The following is a 21,789-nucleotide window of genomic DNA, read 5'->3' as shown; positions in this document are numbered from 1 at the left end:
TGTTTCACTTACAGGTATACACTATGCATATAATGGCTTGAGCATCTTCCAGCCGAAAAAACAACTCTCAAACTCTTGTATCCTACTGGATTGGGCATGCCCTTTCTTCTTAAAACAGAAGTCATACTTTGAGGGAAAAAAAAAAAAAACGGAAGTCGTACAGTTGGGACGTCAATTTTGTATAAAATCTTCATCTCATACAAGACAACTCATATACAAATTCCAACTTACAAGAAAAAGACAACCTCCAGAGTCTCTGTATGTTGATTTGACCCTATGCCAACTAAGTGAACCAAACCCAATTTTACATGAACCACTTTTTAAGGTTTTGAGTAACCAAAAGTAGAACTTTGGTCATCCTCACAATACAGTTACAAGAAAACATAACCTCTAGTCCTTTATAATGACCTAGGCTACTGACATCTTATAAAACTATTGAACTTCAGTCTCAATTTCTTTTACATTATTAACAGCAACCTCGATTTTTGCTGATAATAGTTCAGTATGCTCCTCAACATTTTCCAAAAAACTATTTAGCAATCCCCTGTATAGTTCACATAGTCGATCTTGACGCTTTAACTCTGTAGTTAGTTCCTGAATCCTCCTATCCTTGGTGTCCTGAAAAGGTAAGTTCATGGCTGCATTAATTTCAAACACGATAAAGATTGCACATTTGCAAGGGAGTGCATACGCTCGTTAAACGTCCAAAATAACTTCAAGACTCACACATGGGCTTTTGTGTGTGCATCTGTACGAGTAAAGAGACAGACAAATAGAGAGAAATGAATACCATTAGTGTTTCACAACCTTAAAATGAAAAATTTTCCAGGATATGTATGCCCCGAGCATGCCAATTCCCACAAAACTCAACTGGAGAAGCATCCTCACAACTCATAACCCCAGTAGTTTTTATCATAGTTATCAGAAAAAGCTAAGGGCATTGACCTGGCTGAGGAATTGGATTGATGGGTTATTGGTTCAACCAGTGAGTCATAAAAAATTAATCAAACATTACATTTAATAATATAAATAAATAAATTTAACTAACTAATTATTAATTTTCTAAAATCAAAATTTCAACATTCATTAAATTAAATTTACACATATCTTAATGGTTTTTTAAAATTTTATATAAAAGTAGACTTTATTGAAATTTACCAGTAAATTATTAAATAATATTAAAAAAATTGAATAAAATATATTTATTTTCATAAATTGTTTAAAATTTAAAATTACTAATATAGTATATTATAAGAAGTAGTCAGTTAATTTTATTTATTATAAACATAAAAACAAAATAAAAAGAATCTTAATATATTTTATTTATGATAATTTAATTGATATAAAATAATTCTATAAGAAAATTATGTAATAAAATAATTATTCTAGAATAAGATGACCGAGTCAACTCGCCAATTCACACTGGGTTACCCATGTTAATGAAAAACCAGTTGAGTCGCTTGATTTTTGGCAGGTCAATTCCTTATCTAGTTCAACTAAAAATCCAGCCCGGTTTAGTGGCTGGGTCACCAGATCAACTCGGCAGGCTAGGTTTAATAACACTGGTTTTTATCATACTTGACTAAATTTCCTTTTTTAACCAATTTGAAATATTACCAAATGCATCCAAGAGCTCATTTGACAGGACAAAAGTATGCTTTCTGCTATGATCCTTAAGGTGTCCAACATGCAATGCCAAGAAAGAACAATTTTATTTTAAAAATACTTTTCTTTTTCTTTTCCTAAAATCTATTGTCGTATCTTCTCAGGAAAAAGGGGACATGCTGCTAAAATTACGAATAATTTGCTTATAAAACACCATCTGTGAGACCTTATAGTGGCATTTACATATTAAAAACACATGCATTTTGACACTCTATCAAGCTCCCATGGGAAAACATAAGGAAGACACCATATTTCTATTTTCCCTGGATGGAGGTTATTACTGTTCTATCTCTTGTATAATATCTATGAAGTTATAGAAACCTTGACTAATGGTGCATACAATTAGTTATGAGTCATCATAATCATGACCTACATGATTTCTTATATGCAGAACTACAACTAGTCATTTTTCTCCACATTATGCCTTCAAACAGAGGAGTGACAATATTAACTTTCAACTCTGCTAAACTTCAGTGTACCATAAGCGACTTTGAATATGCCTAGTTGACTTCCTGAAATTGAATAAGATAAAAAACTTACCATAGAATTTCGAGAAGGACGATCGGAAACAACTAAAGAATGTGTATGGTCCTTTTCGAATCTTGTGACCACCCATTTTCCTGATTTATTAATCTTCACCAACATCATTGCTTTGCAACCTTCTCTCATGCTAGCTCTTGGTTTCCTAACTGGTCCAAACTTGTCTCTAGCTTTAGCATAAAAACCTTGTCTATTACAAGAAAGTCGACGGGACAGTATTCTCTTGTCAACCTCAGAACGCCGGCATTGATCAATCCGCATTATGAATCCTGCCCTTCTTGCATACTCATCGTAAAACTGCTTGGCAGCCTCTTCTGATTCAAACTCCATGCCAACACATGGTTCTAGAATTGGACCTTCTTCACTTGCAACCAAATTTCTTTTGGCAGAACTATCAACTGTTCCAACTTCAGCATCCAAACTCACTATCAGAAAACATAACCCGTTTATTATCTTACATACACAAGACCTTTTCTATAAGAAAAAGAAATTAGAGAGAGAGAGAGAGAGAGAGAGAGAGAAACCAATGTCTAATACTGTGCATTGTCAATTTAAAAAAAAAAACTAGTTCCTCAAAAATCAAGTTGGAAAATGTTGTTGAATTTGACACAACACTGTCACCATGAGCCACAAGTCCAAGACCTAACTCAAAGCAACTATTAATAACTTAATTTTTTTTCCCCTTTATGTTCTAGCATAATCAGTTAAATCAGATATGAAATACATTTGAATTCAATTCTAACACCTGCCATAACAATACTGTGATTGCTACTAAAAAGTAAAGACTACCACACCATCCAAGAACTCTTTTCTGGGATTTAAACAGACTTCTGGATTTAGGTATCTTAGAAAAATAAAATTAGTTAAGAACCCATGAGTATTAAACTATTTATTTATCAATAACAATCGGAAAAAACAAAAAACAAATATTTCCATTTCAATAAAGAATCGGAACACCAGATAGATTTAAAAAAAAAAAAAAAAAAAAAAAAAACATTTCCCCACTTAAGAATCAATCTTAAGAGCCTGGAAACGAATAACAATTTCCTATTCCCAATTCGCATCCTTCAACAAGAAATGAAAAAATTTTTTATTCCCACTTCAATTGATAGCTGTACAAACAGATTAAACGGATTCTTAATTAAACTGATTATAATCACAAAGCAAAGCAAACCCAGCTCATGGAATTTAAAACAAAAAAATAAAGAAAAAATGAATGAAAGATCGAAGCTCATGGAATTTGGAGAAACTTACTGGACTTTATCAAAATTACTCGCTGACAGAATGGCAGATCCTCGAATTCATAAGGGATTCAGTTTAATTTTCCCGTATTTGTTTCTTCATTACCAGTGGCTGGACAGTTTGGACCAGGACTCTGAATCTATCAGAACTACGAACGACTTGTCGTTCCTCTCATGGAAATTTTTCCAAGCGGTGGGTCCAAAACCAACAAATAAAAGATGTGATCGCGTACATCTCCGGTCTATCATGTCAGCTCTGACGCTTCAACCCTCCGCGATCCTAGGGTTTTCACTGCTTCTGGTACGCTCTTCAACACGTTATATTTTTTAGGAACCTTTTTATTTTTTTAACCCCTTTTCTTCTTTTAGCGCTCTTTGCCACAGAATTTTCCGTTTGGATTCCTAGAAAACTAGAGCTAAGAAAAAATGAAAAGAAAAAGTGAGACTGAAGATGAGATAATTAAAGCTAGATTTAGAGGCCTTTCTTTCATTTCCTCGGCCATATTAATTGTATTATCGCAATAACTTACTGGAAAATCCAACTCAGGTATTGTCCCATGATTTTTTTGGCATTTGTAGAATTATTTCTACTGTCCCATTGCAGGGATTGTAGAGTATAGACGCCTAGTGTAAGCAAAAAGGCCTCGATTTTACCTGGAATAGCTTTAAAATTAACTGTGAATTGTAGATAGAAACTTGTGAATTGTGCATTTTTGGACGCTCAGCGTCCTTAACATGTCTGTGTTAGTCAATTTTCTTTCTTGTCCTTTATGTTTAGATTAGTGGATAATTGTTGCCTCTGTTGTGTTCTTCATAAGTCACAGATAATATGTGCATGCCTCAATTTGTTTTCACTTTGGAGCCTAATTTGACTTCCTATGAGTCTATGACTAATATTATCAATTCATATAACCGCTACATACAAACTTTAGAATCTTTAAAACTTCTGATGTGAAATTCTATCAAAAGCTTGAATTAAATGAGAGCCTTTAGAATTAGAATTTACTTTGTTTGGGAAGTTATCTTTTCCCTGTTAACAAACATAAACAATGTTGTTGATACCAGTCTAAAAAACTAATATAGTTGTAAAGCACAATCCATTGCATTAAAAAAATTTTAGTATATTGAGAGTTTCTCCATTGAAAAAAATTCCTGGACTTTCATGATTACTATGTGGCATGAGACCACTTATTGCAAATAAGATGAAGAAGGTGTTGGGATTTGCTTCTAAGGAAACCAATTCCCAAGTGCAAAACGGAGGGCTCATCCAATCAAGCGTTTGATTCAGATGATAGTGAAAGATGTTTTCAAGATTATGACAGGCATGAATTTGAAGACAGTGTGCTCTCAAAAAATATTGATTTATGTTTAGATGAATTTGACAATAACATAGAGCAATCTAATGAAAATTTACCTTCAATAAGTGATATTTTAGAACCATACATTGGCATGGAGTTCAACTCAAGAGATGATGCTCTAGAATTTTATATTGCTTATGGCAGGCGTACAGGGTTTATTGTGCACATCCATCATAACCGGCGTTCGAGTAAATAACATGGTTATCGGTTAGGATTTTGTTTGCTCCAAAGAAGGTTTTCGTGAAAAGAAATACATATACAGGAAAGATAGAGTTCTTCCTCCCCCACCTATAACCCGAGAAGGCTGTCCTGCAATGTTGAGGTTAGCTTTACGGGATGGAGTTAAGTGGGTCGTCACCAAATTCATAAAAGAGCACAATCACTCATTAATGTCTCCTAGTAAAGTACCATGGCGAGCATCTGCTAAAAATTTGGTCAGTGAGGTAGGTTATCTTTCTCAATACATATATGGAAGTACTTTTGATATTTATCAATACATAATTAGTTGTATTAAAGCCCATTTGTTGCCAACAGAGAACCATTAGAGGTTGACCCAAGCCAAATTGTTTCTGTCACAAGCATTGCTTACAAATCCATGTATTTGATTGATGAAATTTTGCATAATTATAGAAACTTCACCTAACTTGGTCCTTCCCAAAATTAATTGTAACTTTTTACATATTAGATTATTTATAGAATAATATAATTTTGCATCTTAAAATAATTATGATATCTATCAATCTATCTGTATAAAGAAAACAAAACAAACCAAAACAAATCTTTAAAATTAATTAAGACATAACCAGAACTAAATTCATCGTTATCATCTTGTAAATTTTATAATTACAACTTTATTATAATACTTGCCCATTATATAGTATACCTATAATTTAGAGAAATTTCTAACTATAACGTATTAATACAATTATTTACTTTAAACCACACATGAAAGCTTTCTACAATCTACTTACCTCTCTTTTCTTGAAAAAAAAAATGATCAGGACCGCATAGCTTTTAGAGAACCACTATCAACACTTCGCTAAGCTATTTAAAATATTCTCTTAACCCTTTATTAAGCACTAAATTCTGTGTCTTTGTATATTATATTGGTCTCCTAAAATTCTATCTAAAATCTGATAGTCTGCTCTAAAAAATTGGGCTTATCTTCCAGTTAAAAACAAATAAAGAGTAACTGAAATATTGTCCTTAGGGCTCCATAACACAAGCAGATCATCTGTTAAATGAAAAAGATGCCTAATCCAGACTTCTATCTAATTATCTATCCATCGTTTGATACTCACAGTCATCCATATATGAAAGTTGATGATACCGGGGTACTTTACATGAGCAACACGTGGCTAGTGTCACGAAGATATGGGATAATTGGAAAGTATACGGGTAGTGAGTGATTGAATCCGACCGGTCTGCAATCGATTCCGATATTACCGGTTCTGATCTGCAAGACAAATAAAGTTGAGAAAGCCAATGGTGTAGATTTCCCTTTGGCACTCCCATGGTTAAGTTAGTTGTGGAGAGGAAGAAGTTGACAGTAGGGGTGGTCACGGTTCAGGAACTGTCGGTTGATTACGGTTCTTGAATCGCCGGTCTAGGTTCAGTGAAATCATGAACCTGAACCAAATCGTCAGGGGACGGTTTAGAAGACGGTTCCTGAATCGTCGGTTCCAGTTTGAGCCTCGATTTAAAATGGTTTGAAGGGCTTTTCAAAAAAGAACAGTTCAAGACAGTTTGGAGGACGATTTGGAAGTGATTTAGGGATGGTTTAAGGGTAGTTTAGACAAAAAAAATTAGAGAAAAATTTTATTGATTCAAAATTTAAGTTATATTTGTAAAAATACTTTAATTTTTCTTAGAAATCTTTCAATCAAAATAAAATAAGAAAAAAAAAGAAAGAAAATAATTTATCTTTAAAAAAAATTTAATAAATAAAGACTTGAACTTGATTAAAAAACTAAAGATGAAATTTGTCACGACCCAACCTATGGGCCGGACCGGCACTAGGACCTGGGCCAGCCTAAAGCCCCCGAGGCCCGTAGTAAGCCTTAACTGTTCATTTACCCAATTCTAAGGCCCATTGGGCCCAAATTCAAGAAAACAAACGGACAGAGTCCGGCCATAAAATGGACTTTCCAACGGGGAGTTTTCGACTCACTCGACCTGTAAACACAATAAACAATCCATTGGGGAGCTCAGCTCACCCTCCACATACTCATCAACATAATAATAAATGGGAGCTCAGCTCCCTCATCCAATCCATCAAAACAGACTTAAAATATTAAGTTTACAGGTCCAACATGAATATAATATTACAGACCAAATTCAAATAATTACTGCTAACACATGCGGAAATTCTAGGAGTAAATAAAATTACACAAATATCGATAAACAACCTGCGAAGTATAAAAGCAGGTTAACCCAGAATAAATATCCTCCTGTGGCCTGTAAAAATTTTTGAACAGGAGTGAGCGTTCGACTCAGAGAGTAAAATATCAATTTTAACCATAATCTCTATAACTATCTAAAACTCATGCAACCTGTGGAATGAAATGCAACATCAGCAATAAATTCACATCATAGCATCAAAAAGGTAATTTGGAGCACTCACACACCCTGTAGTATCAATCATAACATATGGGAGCTGATCCCCTATACAGCTCTCTTAAATCCAACCCGTGCCCAATTACTCAAGCTCGGACTTCCACTTAATAACCAAATCGAGGGTCCCAGCGAATTACTCAAGCCGTGACTACCCCTCGAAGGAACGGGTCCCAGCGAATTACTCAAGCCGTGACTACCCCGTCCTATCCATAGTCCACACCACATCACACGCACGCCAACGCACGCACACTGCTCCAAATTACCACAACAACATCCATAGCATATTAACAGTTATGAATGCAACATAAATCGTGCCTAGAGTTTAACTAAATAAATATATGCATATAAGTGATGCATGGGCATACTGAACATATAATAATATCGAAATTACAATTAAAATTAATATTTTACTCACAGACTTGACGACAAATTACTGTGGCAGCTGGGCGGAGGAAGAAGGCTGTTCCGGGTCACCTGAAAATCATATTACATTTATTTAATACAATCTGACTCAATACAAACAAAGAAAAAGACCAATTACGTCCTAAGTCGTGCCGAAAATCCGGCAGAGTCTCCCCTATACCTAGGACCTACCCAACCTGCAAAAGGGTTCAAAACACACTTCTATACTCACAATCCATATATCAACAGTTCAATCATATCACACAGCCCCTCCTGGGCCCATCAAATCAGTTATCCATCACAATACGCAAAATTTCAATTTAGTCCTTATTATTGATCATTTTTGCAAAAGCGCCCAAACAAGCTCTAAAAATTATAAAACTTTGCCTCATGGTCCTTAGCAATATTACTAAGCTATTGCAAAAGAATCGTAATTTTCTAAGCTACCACGAATATTTTATGGTTTTTTTATTCTATTTAAGCACTAGAAAATTAAGTAAAAACAAGGTTCGGTTTACCTTGGCCGATTCCGACTTCAGAACGCTCGACGCGTCGACAATGGGGCTAGCCAAAACTTCGGTCCAATCCGAGACTTTTCCAGAACGGTCCGTTCGCCCAAATTTGCGAATCGGTCAATTGTCGAATTTCCTCGAATCGAGGATACCTACACGGCCCATAACACGGAGTTAGTACATAAATTTTTCAGAATTTTCTAAGCTCATTTAATGCTCGAAAATACACCGCGGTTCGTGGGACCCACCAAAAACGGTGTCGGAAAAATTCAAATTTATGTCGCTAAGCTCTCGACGAATGGAGCGTCTTTGGTGGCCTCGATTTTCTCGTGGATTCACGGTTGCCGAGAAATCTAGCCCAAAAGTCGAAATGGGCTAAAATCTTCCCGAGCAAAAATTGGACAATCCGCTCGATGGATTTCGGCGTTCTTGGTGTCTATGGAAAGCTCTCACGAGTAGATGATTTTGGACACAAGACCCGTCCAATCGGTGGCGGATCGCCGGATTTGGCCGAGGAAGTCGGGCGCGCTGCCGCAGGGGGAGATCGCGCGCTTTTTCGGCTCGCGGCCGCTACCGGCCGACGGCCGAGGCGACGCCGGCGAGGAGGACGCAGGAGGCACCGGCTGCGGGAGGGGAGGAGAGAGAAACAAGAGAGAAAAGGGAGAGGGACACGCGCGCGGGGAAAGAAAAAGGAAGAAGGAAAAGTAGGTCCGATTCGACTGGCCCGATCCGATCCGCTCGATTCGGTCTGCCTGATTCGAATACAAAATTTTGAATTTTTACTCGCCGGGATCGAAAACGAGGTCCAAAATTCAAAAATTCCATAAAACTTAGAAAATACGTAGACTCCAAATATATTTTTAGTTTTGCCACGTGGTCTTTAAATTAATTTTTAAAATCATCAAAGTTTATATTTTGGAAAATCGAACCCGATTTTTAAAATCCAAAAATCTCAAAAATTCCTAAAATTCAAATAAAATTAAAATACCAAAAATACTCATAAATAATAAAATTTTGGGGTGTTACATTCTTCCTCTTACGTAAAAATTCGTCCTCGAATTTTTACACAAGGCAATAAAGCACATGATTATACATTGAACAAATAAGGGTACTTGCTACGCATGTCCCGCTCGACTCCAGTGCACTCTTCCACCGATCGACTCTCCATAAAACCTTAACCATAGGGATCTGTTTGGATCTTAGCTGTCTTACTTGGTAGTCCACTATGGCTACAGGTTGCTCCTCAAATGTCAAGTTTTCTTTTAGCTCTATCACATCCGGCTGCAGTACATGAGAAGGATCGGGAATGTATTTCCTGAGCATGGAGATGTGAAACACAGGATGAACGTGAGAAAGGTTGGGTGGTAGCTCCAACCGGTAGGCAACTGCTCCAATTCTATCAGTAACCTCAAAAGGTCCAATATACCGAGGTGCCAACTTGCCCTTCTTTCCAAATCTCATGACTCCCTTCATTGGAGAAACCTTCAGGAATACATAGTCGCCACCGCAAACTCCACATCCTTCCGTGCGGGTCCGCATAACTCTTCTCGCTTCATCGAAAGCCGCCCTCGCTGTTCTCGATTAAAGGAACTACCTCAAGTGTACTGCACTAGGTCTACATCATGCACCTTCGCTTCCCCCATTTATGTCCAACACAGAGGAGACCTACACTTTCTTCCATATAATGCCTCATAGGGTGCCATCCCTATGCTGGAGTGATAACTGTTGTTATAGGCAAACTCCACCAAAGCTAGCTGCTCATACCATTGACCTCCAAAATCCAAGACACTCATGCGAAGCATGTCTTCCAGTGTTTGAATTGTCCTTTCGGACTGTCCGTCTGTCTGAGGGTGGAAAGCCGCATCAAGTTCAATCAGTGTGCCAAGTGCCTCTGCAACTTTCTCCAAAACCGAGAAGTGAATCGGGGCCCTCTGCCGATATTATGGAAGTTTAACTCCATGTAATCTGACTATTTCTCGAATGTAGAGCCGGGCATACTGTGCCACAGAGTATGTAGTCTTTACAGGCAAGAAATGAGCTGATTTGGTCAAGCGGTCTACAATTACCCATATGGAATCATATCCTCGCGTGGTACGAGGCAACCCAGTCACAAAATCCATAGTGATCATTTCCCACTTCCATTCTCGGGATAGGGAGCTCTGCAGCCTTCCCGACGGTCTCTCGTGTTCAAACTTCACCTTCCGACAAGTCAAGCACTTGGACACAAAGTCTGCAATGTCTCTCTTCATGCCATTCCACCAATAGCTATCTTTCACATCATGGTACATCTTGGTGGAACCTGGGTGGACACTGTACAGTGTGTAGTGTGCCTCTCGCATGATTTCATTTCTGAGATTGTCTACATCGGGCACACATAACCTAGAACCTTGTACTATGGCACCATCATTGGCAAATCCAAACTCACCACCTTCACCTTGTCAGACTTTCTATGATCTTCATCAATTGTTGGTCTCTGTGGCCGGGAAACTCTAACTCTGTCCCTTAAGTCCGCCTCACCAAAAGTGAGCCAACAATACCCCTCATCCGAAAGATCTAGGATTAAACCTTGATCCATCAACTCATGTACCTCTGAATCAATGGTCTCTTCTCATCTTGAAATGTGCGCCAAATCGCTGTAAGATTTTCTCGCCAAGGCATCTACTACAACATTGGCCTTTCTAGGTGGTACCGATGGTGCAATCATAATCTTTCTTAATCTCCATCCATATCCTCTGTCTCATGTTTAAATCCTCTCACTGGAAGATGTACTTCAAACTTTTGTGGTCAGTGTATATCTCACACACTTCACCATACAGGTAGTGTCTCCAGATTTTAAGTGCAAAGATTACAGCCACCATTTCCAAATCATGGGTGGGGTAGTTCTGCTCATGCCTCTTCAGCTGCCTTGAAGCATAAGCCACTACCTTTCCATTCTGCATCAACACACACCCTAGGCCAACTCGAGGCGTCACAATACACGGTGTATCCTTCACCACTCACGTGTAGTGTCAACACAGGGCCGTGGTTAGACACTCCTTAAGCTTCGAAACTCACCTCACACTATCCGTCCAAATGAATGGAACATTCTTCCCGGTCAACTTAGTTAGGGAGCCGCTATCTGGAGAAATCTTGTACAAAACGCCTATAGTAGCGCCTAAACCCGGAAAACTTCGCACCTCGTTGATCGTTGTAGGCCTAAGCCAATCGATTGACTTCAATTTTCTTGGGATCCACTTGAATGCCGTCACTAGAAACCACGTGTCCCAAGAATGAGATGCATTCTAGCCAAAATTCACATTTTGAAAATTTGGCATATAGCTGGTGCTCCCTCAACGTCTGCAACACCATCCTCAAGTGCCACACGTGTTCTTCCTCGGTCTGAGAGTATACCAAAATGTCATCTATGAATACGATGACAAAACGGTCCAAAAATGGCTTGAACACCTGCTCATCGTCCATGAAGGTCTTTGGTGCATTAGTGAGTCCAAAAGACATCACCAAGAACTCATAATGACCATATCTTGTCCTGAAAGCCGTTTTGGACACGTCCTCATTCCTGATTCTCAACTGATGGTAGCCTGATCGCAGGTCTATCTTGGAAAAGAATCTAGCTCCTTGGAGCTGATCAAACAAATCATCGATCCGAGGAAGTGGATACTTGTTCTTCACAGTCACCTTGTTCAGCTGTCTGTAGTCGATACACAACCTCAATGACCCATCCTTCTTTCTCACAAATAAAACAGGAGCACCCCAGATTGAAGTGCTCGAACGTATGAAACCCTTGTCCAAAAGCTCCTGTAGTTGCTCCTTCACTCTTCTTTCAATTCTGCTGGTGCCATCCTGTAAGGTGGCATGGATATGGGGTTTGTACCCGGCACAACATCAATACAAAACTCTATTCCCCTTTCTGGTGGCAACCCTGGAAGCTCTTCAGGGAAGACATCCATGAATTCTCTGACAACAGGAACATTTTCCATGCTGACACCTTCTACAGATGTATCTCTCACCAATGCCAAATACCCTTGGCATCCACGCCTCAACATTTTTCTGGCACTAATTGCTGACACCAAATTATATGGAGCCACGCTCCTGTCACCATCAAAGCTAAACTCTTCCACACCAGGTATGTGGAAGTATACCTTTTTGTTCCTGCAGTCTAAGGTGGCATAATGAGTTGCCAACCAATCCATCCCCAAAATTACATCGAAGTCCATTACTGGTAGAGGGACCAAGTCTGCTGGGAGGATCTTTCCATCCACTACCACTGGGCTACCCGGAAAAACCATATCTACATCTATGTTGTCACTAAGTGGGGTAGCTACTGACAAAGGGCACTCTAAAGTTGTAGGGTTTCTACCCAACCTCATGGCAAATACAGGGGAGACAAATGAGTGCGTAGCACCCGGATCTATCAAAACACGAGCCTCATAAGAACAGACCAGAAGAATACCTGCCACAACTGCATTTGAAGCTTGAGCATCCTGGTGGGTCAGGGTGAAAACCCGAGCTTGACCCTACCCCGAGTGGCGTAACCACGACATCGACTTCTACCTCCCGACCGCCTCCAAATCCACGCCCCTTGTCCTCGCCTGGCCATCGAATCGATCGCCGCCATGTTGGAAGTACCGGATACGGTGGCGAGGAACATTTGCAATGTAACCCCGTGATCCGTCTGTGGCTCGTGAACATGGGGCATTCCCTAGCAAAGTGACTGGTTGGCCACACCAAGCATACTCGACCCATCAAACAAGGTCTGAATGTCCTCTTCCACACTGTGTACACGGTGCAAGAGGATCTGAACTGCACCTAATCGCCAGATTCGAATCGTGACCACCGCTGGATCCGCACTCAGTGCAATCCTCGTGGTCTATGTCTAAAACCACTTCTCTTGCTCCTACCCTTTCCTCTGTAATTACCCTGGCCACCACTGTCCGGAGTACCCATGGAAGGGACACCTGAGGAACCTCTCGCCTGCTTTTTCTTTGCTCTTCCATGTCATATCCGCAAAGATAGCTAATCTCAATCTGTCTGGCTCGATCAACCACTACATCAAAAGACTGATCCGACATCATGGCCAGGTTCGCATACCTCCTGTCAAGCCCCTTTAGGAACCTCTTCACCTTCATAGTTTGCAGCTTGCTGTAGGGCATATCTGCTCAATTCCGTAAATTCCAGAGCATATTCATCTACTGCACTGCCATTCGTCTTAGGGCCTCAAAGGCCCACTGCTTCGATCTCTCAAGCTTTCGCACAAACCGATTGATGAAAAGTTCTACAACCGAGCCCATGTCAAACCCTCCATCCGGTAACACGTAGTCATTCATCCATTGTCTAGGCATGGGCCCCATGACATCGCATACACTCTATCAATCTTCTATCACCAATCAGACTGCTCTCGCCTGTCATAGAATCCAAAACCGATATGCATCGTCGACACATCATAGGTACTGTGCACCAACTTCTTGAAATTTATGATCTGCTTGTAAGGTTCCTCTTGGTGCGTGGATCGCTGCTGCGTGGAGGGTGGACCATATATCGCGCCATCATATCAATGGTCCTCTGCAACCCAACAGAGTAGGCGCCATGGGGTCCATGGGACCACGTGCCATAAAGGATCGTTTCGAATCGTGGGTAATCGCTTTCTACTTGAGCGACTCTAGGCCTCCTACCCCGCCTCCTGGCGGCGCCTCATCTGTGCCGACACCTCATCGGGCACATCTGTTCTCGTGCGATGGCGGCTCTCCTGCTTCTACGCATTTTCCTGAAATTCAGCAGCATTAGCCCACAAAAATTCAAAACTGCTCATTACACAACTCTATAGACTCATATTTATACATAACATATGGAGCAGAAACTAGAAGCAAAGACGACAATGCAAGACGAATATGGACCCTATTTTTCCGCATGTGACTCCTAGTAGACTCTTCCCAACACTTAGACAACTTTTCCCTAGGAATCTGGAGCCTAAGCTCTGATACCACATTTGTCACGACCCAACCTATGGGCCGGACCGTCACTAGGACCTGGGCCAGCCTAAAGCCCCCGAGGCCCGTAGTAAGCCTTAACTGTTCATTTACCCAATTCTAAGGCCCATTGGGCCCAAATTCAAGAAAACAAACGGACAGAGTCCGGCCATAAAATGGACTTTCCAACGGGGAGTTTTCGACTCACCCGACCTGTAAACACAATAAACAATCCATTGGGGAGCTCAGCTCACCCTCCACATACTCATCAACATAATAATAAATGGGAGCTCAGCTCCCTCATCCAATCCATCAAAACAAACTTAAAATATTAAGTTTACAGGTCCAACATGAATATAATATTACTGCACCAAATTCAAATAATTATCGCTAACACATGCGGAAATTCTAGGAGTAAATAAAATTACACAAATATCGATAAACAACTGCGAAGTATAAAAGCGAGTTAACCTGAATAAATATCCTCCCGTGGCTGTAAAAATTTTTGAACAGAGTGAGCGTTCGACTGTAGAGTAAAATATCAATTTTAACCATAATCTCTATAACTATCTAAAACTCATGCAACTGTGGAATGAAATGCAACATCGCAATAAATTCACATCATAGCATCAAAAGGTAATTTGGAGCACTCACACACCTGTAGTATCAATCATAACATATGGGAGCCGATCCCTATACGACTCTCTTAAATCCAACCCGTGCGATGAATTACTCAAGCTCGGACTTCCACTTAATAACCAAATCGAGGGTCCCAAATGAATTACTCAAGCCGTGACTACCCCTCGAAGGAACGGGTCCCAAATAATTACTCAAGCCGTGACTACCCCGCCCTATCCATAGTCCACACCACATCACACACACGCCAACGCACGCACACCGCCTCCAAATTACCACAACAACATCCACAGCATATTAACATTTATGAATGCAACATAAATCGTGCCTAGAGTTTAACTAAATAAATATATGCATATAAGTGATGCATGGGCAAACTGAACATATAATAATATCGAAATTACAATTAAAATTAATATTTTACTCACAGACTTGACGACAAAATACTGTGGCAGCTGGGCGGAGGACGAAGGCTGTCGACACCCGACAATCATATTACATTTATTTAATACAATCGACTCAATACAAACAAAGAAAAAGACCAATTACGTCCTAAGTCGTAGTTTAAAATCCGGCAGTCTCCCTATACCTAGGACCTACCCAACCCGCAAAAGGGTTCAAAACACACTTCTATACTCACAATCCATATATCAGCTCAATCATATCACACAGCCTCTCCCGCCCATCAAATCGATTATCCATCACAATACGCAAAATTTCAATTTAGTCCTTATTATTGATCATTTTGCAAAAGCGCCCAAACAAGCTCTAAAAATTATAAAACTTTGCCTCATGGTCCTTAGCAATATTACTAAGCTATTGCAAAAGAATCATAATTTTCTAAGCTACCACGAATATTTTATGGATTTTTAATCGTATTTAAGCACTAGAAATTTACGAAATCACAAGGTTCGGGTTTTCCTTGGCCGATTCCGACTTCGGGAACGCGCCGACGCGTCGACAATGGGGCTAGCCAAAACTTCGGTCCAATCCGAGACTTTTCCAGAACTGTCCGTTCGCCCGAATTTGCAGTCTTGGCCAATCGCCGAATTTCCGCGAATCGAGGATACCTACACGAAGCCCATAACACGGGGGTTAGTACATAAATTTTTCAGAATTTTCTAAGCTCATTTAATGCTCGAAAATACACTGCGAAGTTCCGTGGGACCCACCGAAAAACGGTGTCGGAAAAATTCGAAATTTATGTCGTTGCGAAGCTCTCGACGAATGGAGCGTGCTGGTGGCCTCGGTTTTCTCGTGGGATTCACGGTTTTCGAGAAATCTAGCCCAAAAGTCGAAATGGGCTAAAATCTTCCCGAGCAAAAATTGAACAATCCGCTCGATGGATTTCGGCGTTCTTGGTGTCTATGGAAAGCTCTCGCCGAGTAGATGATTTTGGACACAAGACCCGGTCCAATTGGTGGCCGGATCGGCCGGATTTGGCCGAGGAAGTCGAAGCGGCGCGCGCGCGCAGGGGGGAGATCGCGCGCGTTTTCCGGCCGTTCTGGGCGGCTGCCGGCTGGGAGGCGGCGCCGGCGAGGGGAGGACGCAGGGGAGGCGGCTGGCCGGCGGCAGGGGAGGGGAGGAGAGAGAAACGAGAGAGAAAAGGGAGAGGGACGCGCGCGCGGGGAAAGAAAAAGGAAGAAGGAAAAGGGCCGGTCCGATTCGACCGGTCCGATCCGGTCCGGTTCGATTCGGCCGGTTCGATTCGAAATACAAAATTTTAAATTTTTACTCTGCCTCGGGACCGAAAACGAGGTCCAAAAATTTCGAAAAAATTCCATAAAACTCAGAAAAATACGTAGACTCCAAATATATTTTTAGTTTTGCCACGTGGTCTTTAAATTAATTTTTAAAAATCATCAAAGTTTATATTTTCGGAAAATCGAACCCGATTTTTAAAATCCGAAAAATCTCAAAAAAATTCCTAAAATTCAAATAAAATTAAAATACCAAAAATACTCATAAATAATAAAATTTTGGGGTGTTACAAAATTAATTTTTTTTAAAGAAATTAACAAAAAGTGTATGAACTTAATTTTGCCTAAATATCCCTTTAGGATTTAGAGGAATAAAAATTTTTAGTTCTATTACTTGCATTTTTTAAAAAAATATATAATAATTGATAATTAAAAAGTATAAAAGAGAAAAAAATTAAAATATAGGGTATTAGAAATTTTATTGAGGATTTAAAGTAATAATAAAGTAATTGAGATAGTATTGAAAATTTCAGTAAGTATATAAAATAATAAAGTAGGAAAATTGAGAGAGTATTGAAAATTAAAATGAGTGTAGAAAATAATTATTTAAAGAATTTGAGAAAAAATGAAAAAATATTAAGAATTGAAAAAAATGCAGAGAATAATTGTGTAGAGAATTAATTATATATAAAAATAAATTAAGAGTAAGGTAACATATTTATTGAATTTTTTTATATTTAAATTGCTGGTTGAATTTGATTTGAAATCGTCGGTTCAATCTTGTTCAGAACTGTCAGTTCACGATTCTTAAAAAATATGAATCTGAATCAAATCATAGAATGATGACTTTGGTCTGATTCAAAATTGATTTCAATTTTAATTGATGTTAATCCAATTTTAATTGATGTTAATCCAATTTTAATCGAAACGATTTCGATCCAAAATTGAATTGTTGATTGTAAAGGGTATAACAGTAAAGGGAAGTGAGAGTTTGAATGTTTTACCTTGAGAAAAGGTGACGTTATTTGTGGAGAATTAGGTCAATAAGGGAGTGCCAAGTGTTGAGTTGGGGGGTACTAGCTTAGTTGTAGCTTACAGCTGTAATGGTGTGTGTTCAGGGTTTGTCCCTAGCTGTAAGTATTCTACCATCCCTATAGTGGCAATTATTATGTCAGTAATAATAACATTATTTGTGGGCACAGTATCAATGTTATTTAGCTAATTAATGTGCTTGTCTCCTCATTAATTAATAAATGGCTCTCCATCTGAGCGTGGGTATGTCCTCTCGAGAGTTAGTTTGCGTTATGCTGCTCCGAGTTTATTTAGGGAGGGATTTTTATCCATAATAAAAAAACAAATTATATTATAAAAGAGTAGGTTTAAATTTAATTATTAAAAATAAATAAATTATGTTAAAGTGAAAAAGTTGAGAGTGGAATATTAATTACAATAATATTTAAAGAATTCGAATGCTATTTATAATTATGTGCATTATTTAAAAAAAATAAAATAATTAAAATTAAAAAAAAAACTTAACATACTATAAGTATTTTATTTTATATTTTAAATAAGTAGTGTCTAATTTTTTTTAATTTTTTAATTATTTTATTTTATATTTTATATTTTAAATAAAATATAAATATTATTTTAATAAATAAAATTATAATAATTAAAATTATATATTATAATATTTTATAATATATAATATTATATTAGATGATTTCATATATATGAGTATTATTTCACCTCCTTGAATTCACTGCTTGCCATACCGATCAGGTCATAAACCTCCACGAGTGATCGTACGGTCTGTTCTTCATATATATGAGTATTATTTCACTATATGTGCAAGTATTTTAGATGATTTCTACGTGTCATCAATCTATTAATCGAATATTTTTATGTGTACTAATATACATTCCATAGGCAAGGTATAAATTCACATTTCACACGTTGGTTCATCAATCACCACATCAAAGATTGATTCCTTTGATTTCACTTAGCTAAGCATCACCACAAAAATACAATGACTTGTGAATTCCATTATTTAACTGCTTAATTCATAAATGCAATTCAAATCGCAATTCTCCAATCTTTTAAATCTTAGCAACATATAGGGTCTGATCACTTATGAAAAATTGTAATAGTTTTTTGAAAATGTTTTCTAAGTTTGGCAAATAGATTTTCATGTTCAAATATGCAGTTTCCCAAACAATTTTCATGTTGAAATATGCTAATTTTTCAAATTTTTAAAATTTGAAAAACAACTTTAAATTATTTTTCATTGTTTTCTTTGATAACAGAAGTCCTATTTTTCAAACGGAAAACAATAACTTTTTGTATACAAAATTATGCTATAACTTTTCCATAGCTAAAATTGAATAGTTATTTAAGAAAATATTTATGTGAAAACTTAGGCTGTGTGAAATCTTTGATTTATATTTCCGCATACTCTAAAATCCTATGGAAAATGCAATTATAATACACACAAAATTATAATTTCTTTGGATCACAGCTTCAAATTCCCAAAATGGCACATTGTCAACATTCAAAATTATAATTTCTTTATATTTATTCCTAGAATTAAAATGCAATTATTATCATGCAAGCTCATTTAGAACAAGGATATTATTATTATTATTATTATTATTATTATTATTATTATTATTATTATTATACTAATTCCATAATTTATTATTATTTTTAGAGCAAAGGTGTTACAGCAATTCAGTGCCAAGCTCCGTAATAAATCCAAACATTCTGTAAACTGGTTGGGGTTAGTCTATGGGGCCACACTCACCTGTTCAACTAATTATAGGCCAGCCCTCAGCTTGGTGTTCCAGGCTTTTTTAGGCATAGTCAATATAGGGTAATACTAACAGATTCATTAATGTGACCGTTAATCAGCAAATCAGTCCCCGGGATCATGTAATGAACTATGGATAAAGATTTTATGAATTCCAGCTTTTTCTGCTTTTATTTGCAACTTTCAGATAAAGAATGATTGTCATGCTTGAGCATATAAACTCTACTAACCTGATTTTTTAAAATATAAGATTTATAAATTATAATAGTAATTTAATATTACTTTAATATTATTTTAATTAATTTATAACTTCATAATAATATATCATTATTTTTATTAAGATTTTAGTTAACTTTAATTTTTAAATGTGATAAATTAGATTTGGACTTAGTTGAAGAGAATTTTAAACTTAGTTGGAAAATTTTGAAGTTGAAGGACCTAAATATAATTTTTAAAAAAGGTTGCTGCGGAACGCAGCACCTGCTCCTTTACCAACTCCAACCCTAAAATCCTCTCTTTTTCTTTTCCTTTCTCTTCCCTTTCTTTTTCTCTTTTCCAGTGAAGACCAGCATCGGCCAGGGCCACCGGTGACCTCCAGCCAACGTCCGGCGAGCTTTCAGCAACAATAGCAGTGGCGGCAAGGTAGGAGAGAGAAAAAAAAATGAGTCCTAAATTTTAAATGCTCATATCCGATGATTCTGAGGTCTGATCGAAGTAATTCCAGCGACTATGGACTCCTGGTAGAGAGCTCTTTCAGATGAGACCAACCTCGCTAGATTTGGTGGCCATTTTCGGCATCGGCAAGGAGAGAGAAAATCGACATTTCATAACTTTCCAATGAGATTTCTGGCGATCAGACAGTCGGATTAGTGATCCGATACCACTGTTTAACTCAGCGCGTCGAAACCTTCAAGATAAGACTGGCCCCGCTCTGATTAGACACTGTTTGAAAAAAAAAAAAACGATCATCAAACGGTCCAAATCGTTTGGTGAGATTTTCTAGCTTTTTCAAAAATTAAAAATAATTTTATGATAATTATTGAAAATTTTTTGGCTTAATTTAGGTGTGATCGGATCAATGATAGCTCACTGGCTCCCGAAACATAGTCAATATTACAGTCGATCCTGGCATTTTCAAACATTTCAGACACGTTCCAAGTGTCAGATTTGGGATAGGTAAACTCAAACTCCAAGTTGTTCATTTTTGTCTAATACCGGGTTTAGAATAAAATTCATAAAATATTCGTGGATAGTCAAAAAATTGTGATTCCTTTTGCAATAGCCTTATAATATTTTTAAGGACCGCGGGGCATAATTTTAGAATTTTTAGAGCTAGTTTGGATGATTTTTATAGAACATTAGTTTTAAATATTATAGCTGAATTATTTGAATGCCTGAGTTTTGTCTGATTTGGAGGGCCCAAGAGGGGCCATGTGATGTTAAAAATGTGGACTTCAGGCTTGCGATATTAGAAATGTTATTTAAACTACCTTGCAGGTTGGGTGGGTCGTAGGTACAGGAAAAACTCTACCGGATTTTCGGTATAAATTAGAATGTCTTTTGCCTCTTTAAGTTCTTGATTTAAGTTAGCACTGATAAATTTACAATACAATTGTTTAGGTGATCAGGGTCAGCCATCTTCCTCCACTCAACAGACACAGTAGCTTCTGCTTAATTTGTGAATAGATATTAATTTTATTTATAATTTCAATAGTATTATGTATTCAATACATGTCCATGCATTCACTTATATATATATATATATATATATATATATATATATATATATATATATATATATATATATATATATATATATATATATTAGGCACAACTTTTGTTGCATTATTATTTGATGAAATTGATGCAGGTGTCACCTTAGGATAATTTGGAGTTGTGTGTGTATCAGCGTGCGTGAGGTGTGGTATTGGATATGGGCAACACGGGCAAATCAGCTTGAGCTAGTCTCGCTTGGGGCCCGGTCCTTTTTGTGATAAGTCGGAGTGAGTACGACTTTGAGTTCATCTCGCTGACTCTCGCATTTGAATTATCAAGAGAAAGTCTGGCTCGAGTTGATCTCGTTGGCAAGTATTGGATTAAGAGAGTATAGGGGATCAGCTCTCATATAAATACATATATTGATATGACATATGGATGTGTGAGTGCTCCAAATTATTTTTTGTGTAAACATTATGTGAATTTAGTTAAATATGTTGGTATATATTGCATTTCATTCTTAGGGATGTATTAGTCCTATATTGTTATAAAAATTATATTTAAAATCAATATCTTACTGTATGAGCAAACGCTCACACCTGTTCACCCTTTTTTTTTTATAGGCTATAGGAGG

The 21,789-nt window shown here is 37.7% G+C and overlaps 1 protein-coding gene across 1 annotated transcript; it reads right to left on the bottom strand.

Moving 5' to 3' along the window:
- Positions 1-175: 175 nt before the first annotated feature.
- Positions 176-3,959, bottom strand: LOC110668861 (protein FAR1-RELATED SEQUENCE 5). The gene is made up of 3 exons (XM_021830242.2): positions 3,460-3,959; positions 2,206-2,630; positions 176-618 (listed from the first exon to the last, which is right to left on the bottom strand). Coding segments are annotated over exons 1-3 (612 nt in total). The 5' UTR covers positions 3,461-3,959; the 3' UTR covers positions 176-432.
- Between the last annotated feature and the right edge of the window lie 17,830 nt (positions 3,960-21,789).

Source organism: Hevea brasiliensis, chromosome 7 (genome assembly GCF_030052815.1).
Source record: "Hevea brasiliensis isolate MT/VB/25A 57/8 chromosome 7, ASM3005281v1, whole genome shotgun sequence".
NCBI classification, from domain to species: domain Eukaryota; kingdom Viridiplantae; phylum Streptophyta; class Magnoliopsida; order Malpighiales; family Euphorbiaceae; genus Hevea; species Hevea brasiliensis.
Note: the sequence above shows the minus strand (reverse complement) of the source record. Positions and strands in the feature narration are given on the sequence as shown.

Excerpts from the sequence above, each read along its gene's own strand:
- LOC110668861 (XM_021830242.2), bottom strand. Across the intron at positions 619-2,205 it reads GTCCTTCTCGAAATTCTATG|GACACCAAGGATAGGAGGAT; the intron begins GTAAGTTTTTTA and ends TTACCTTTTCAG.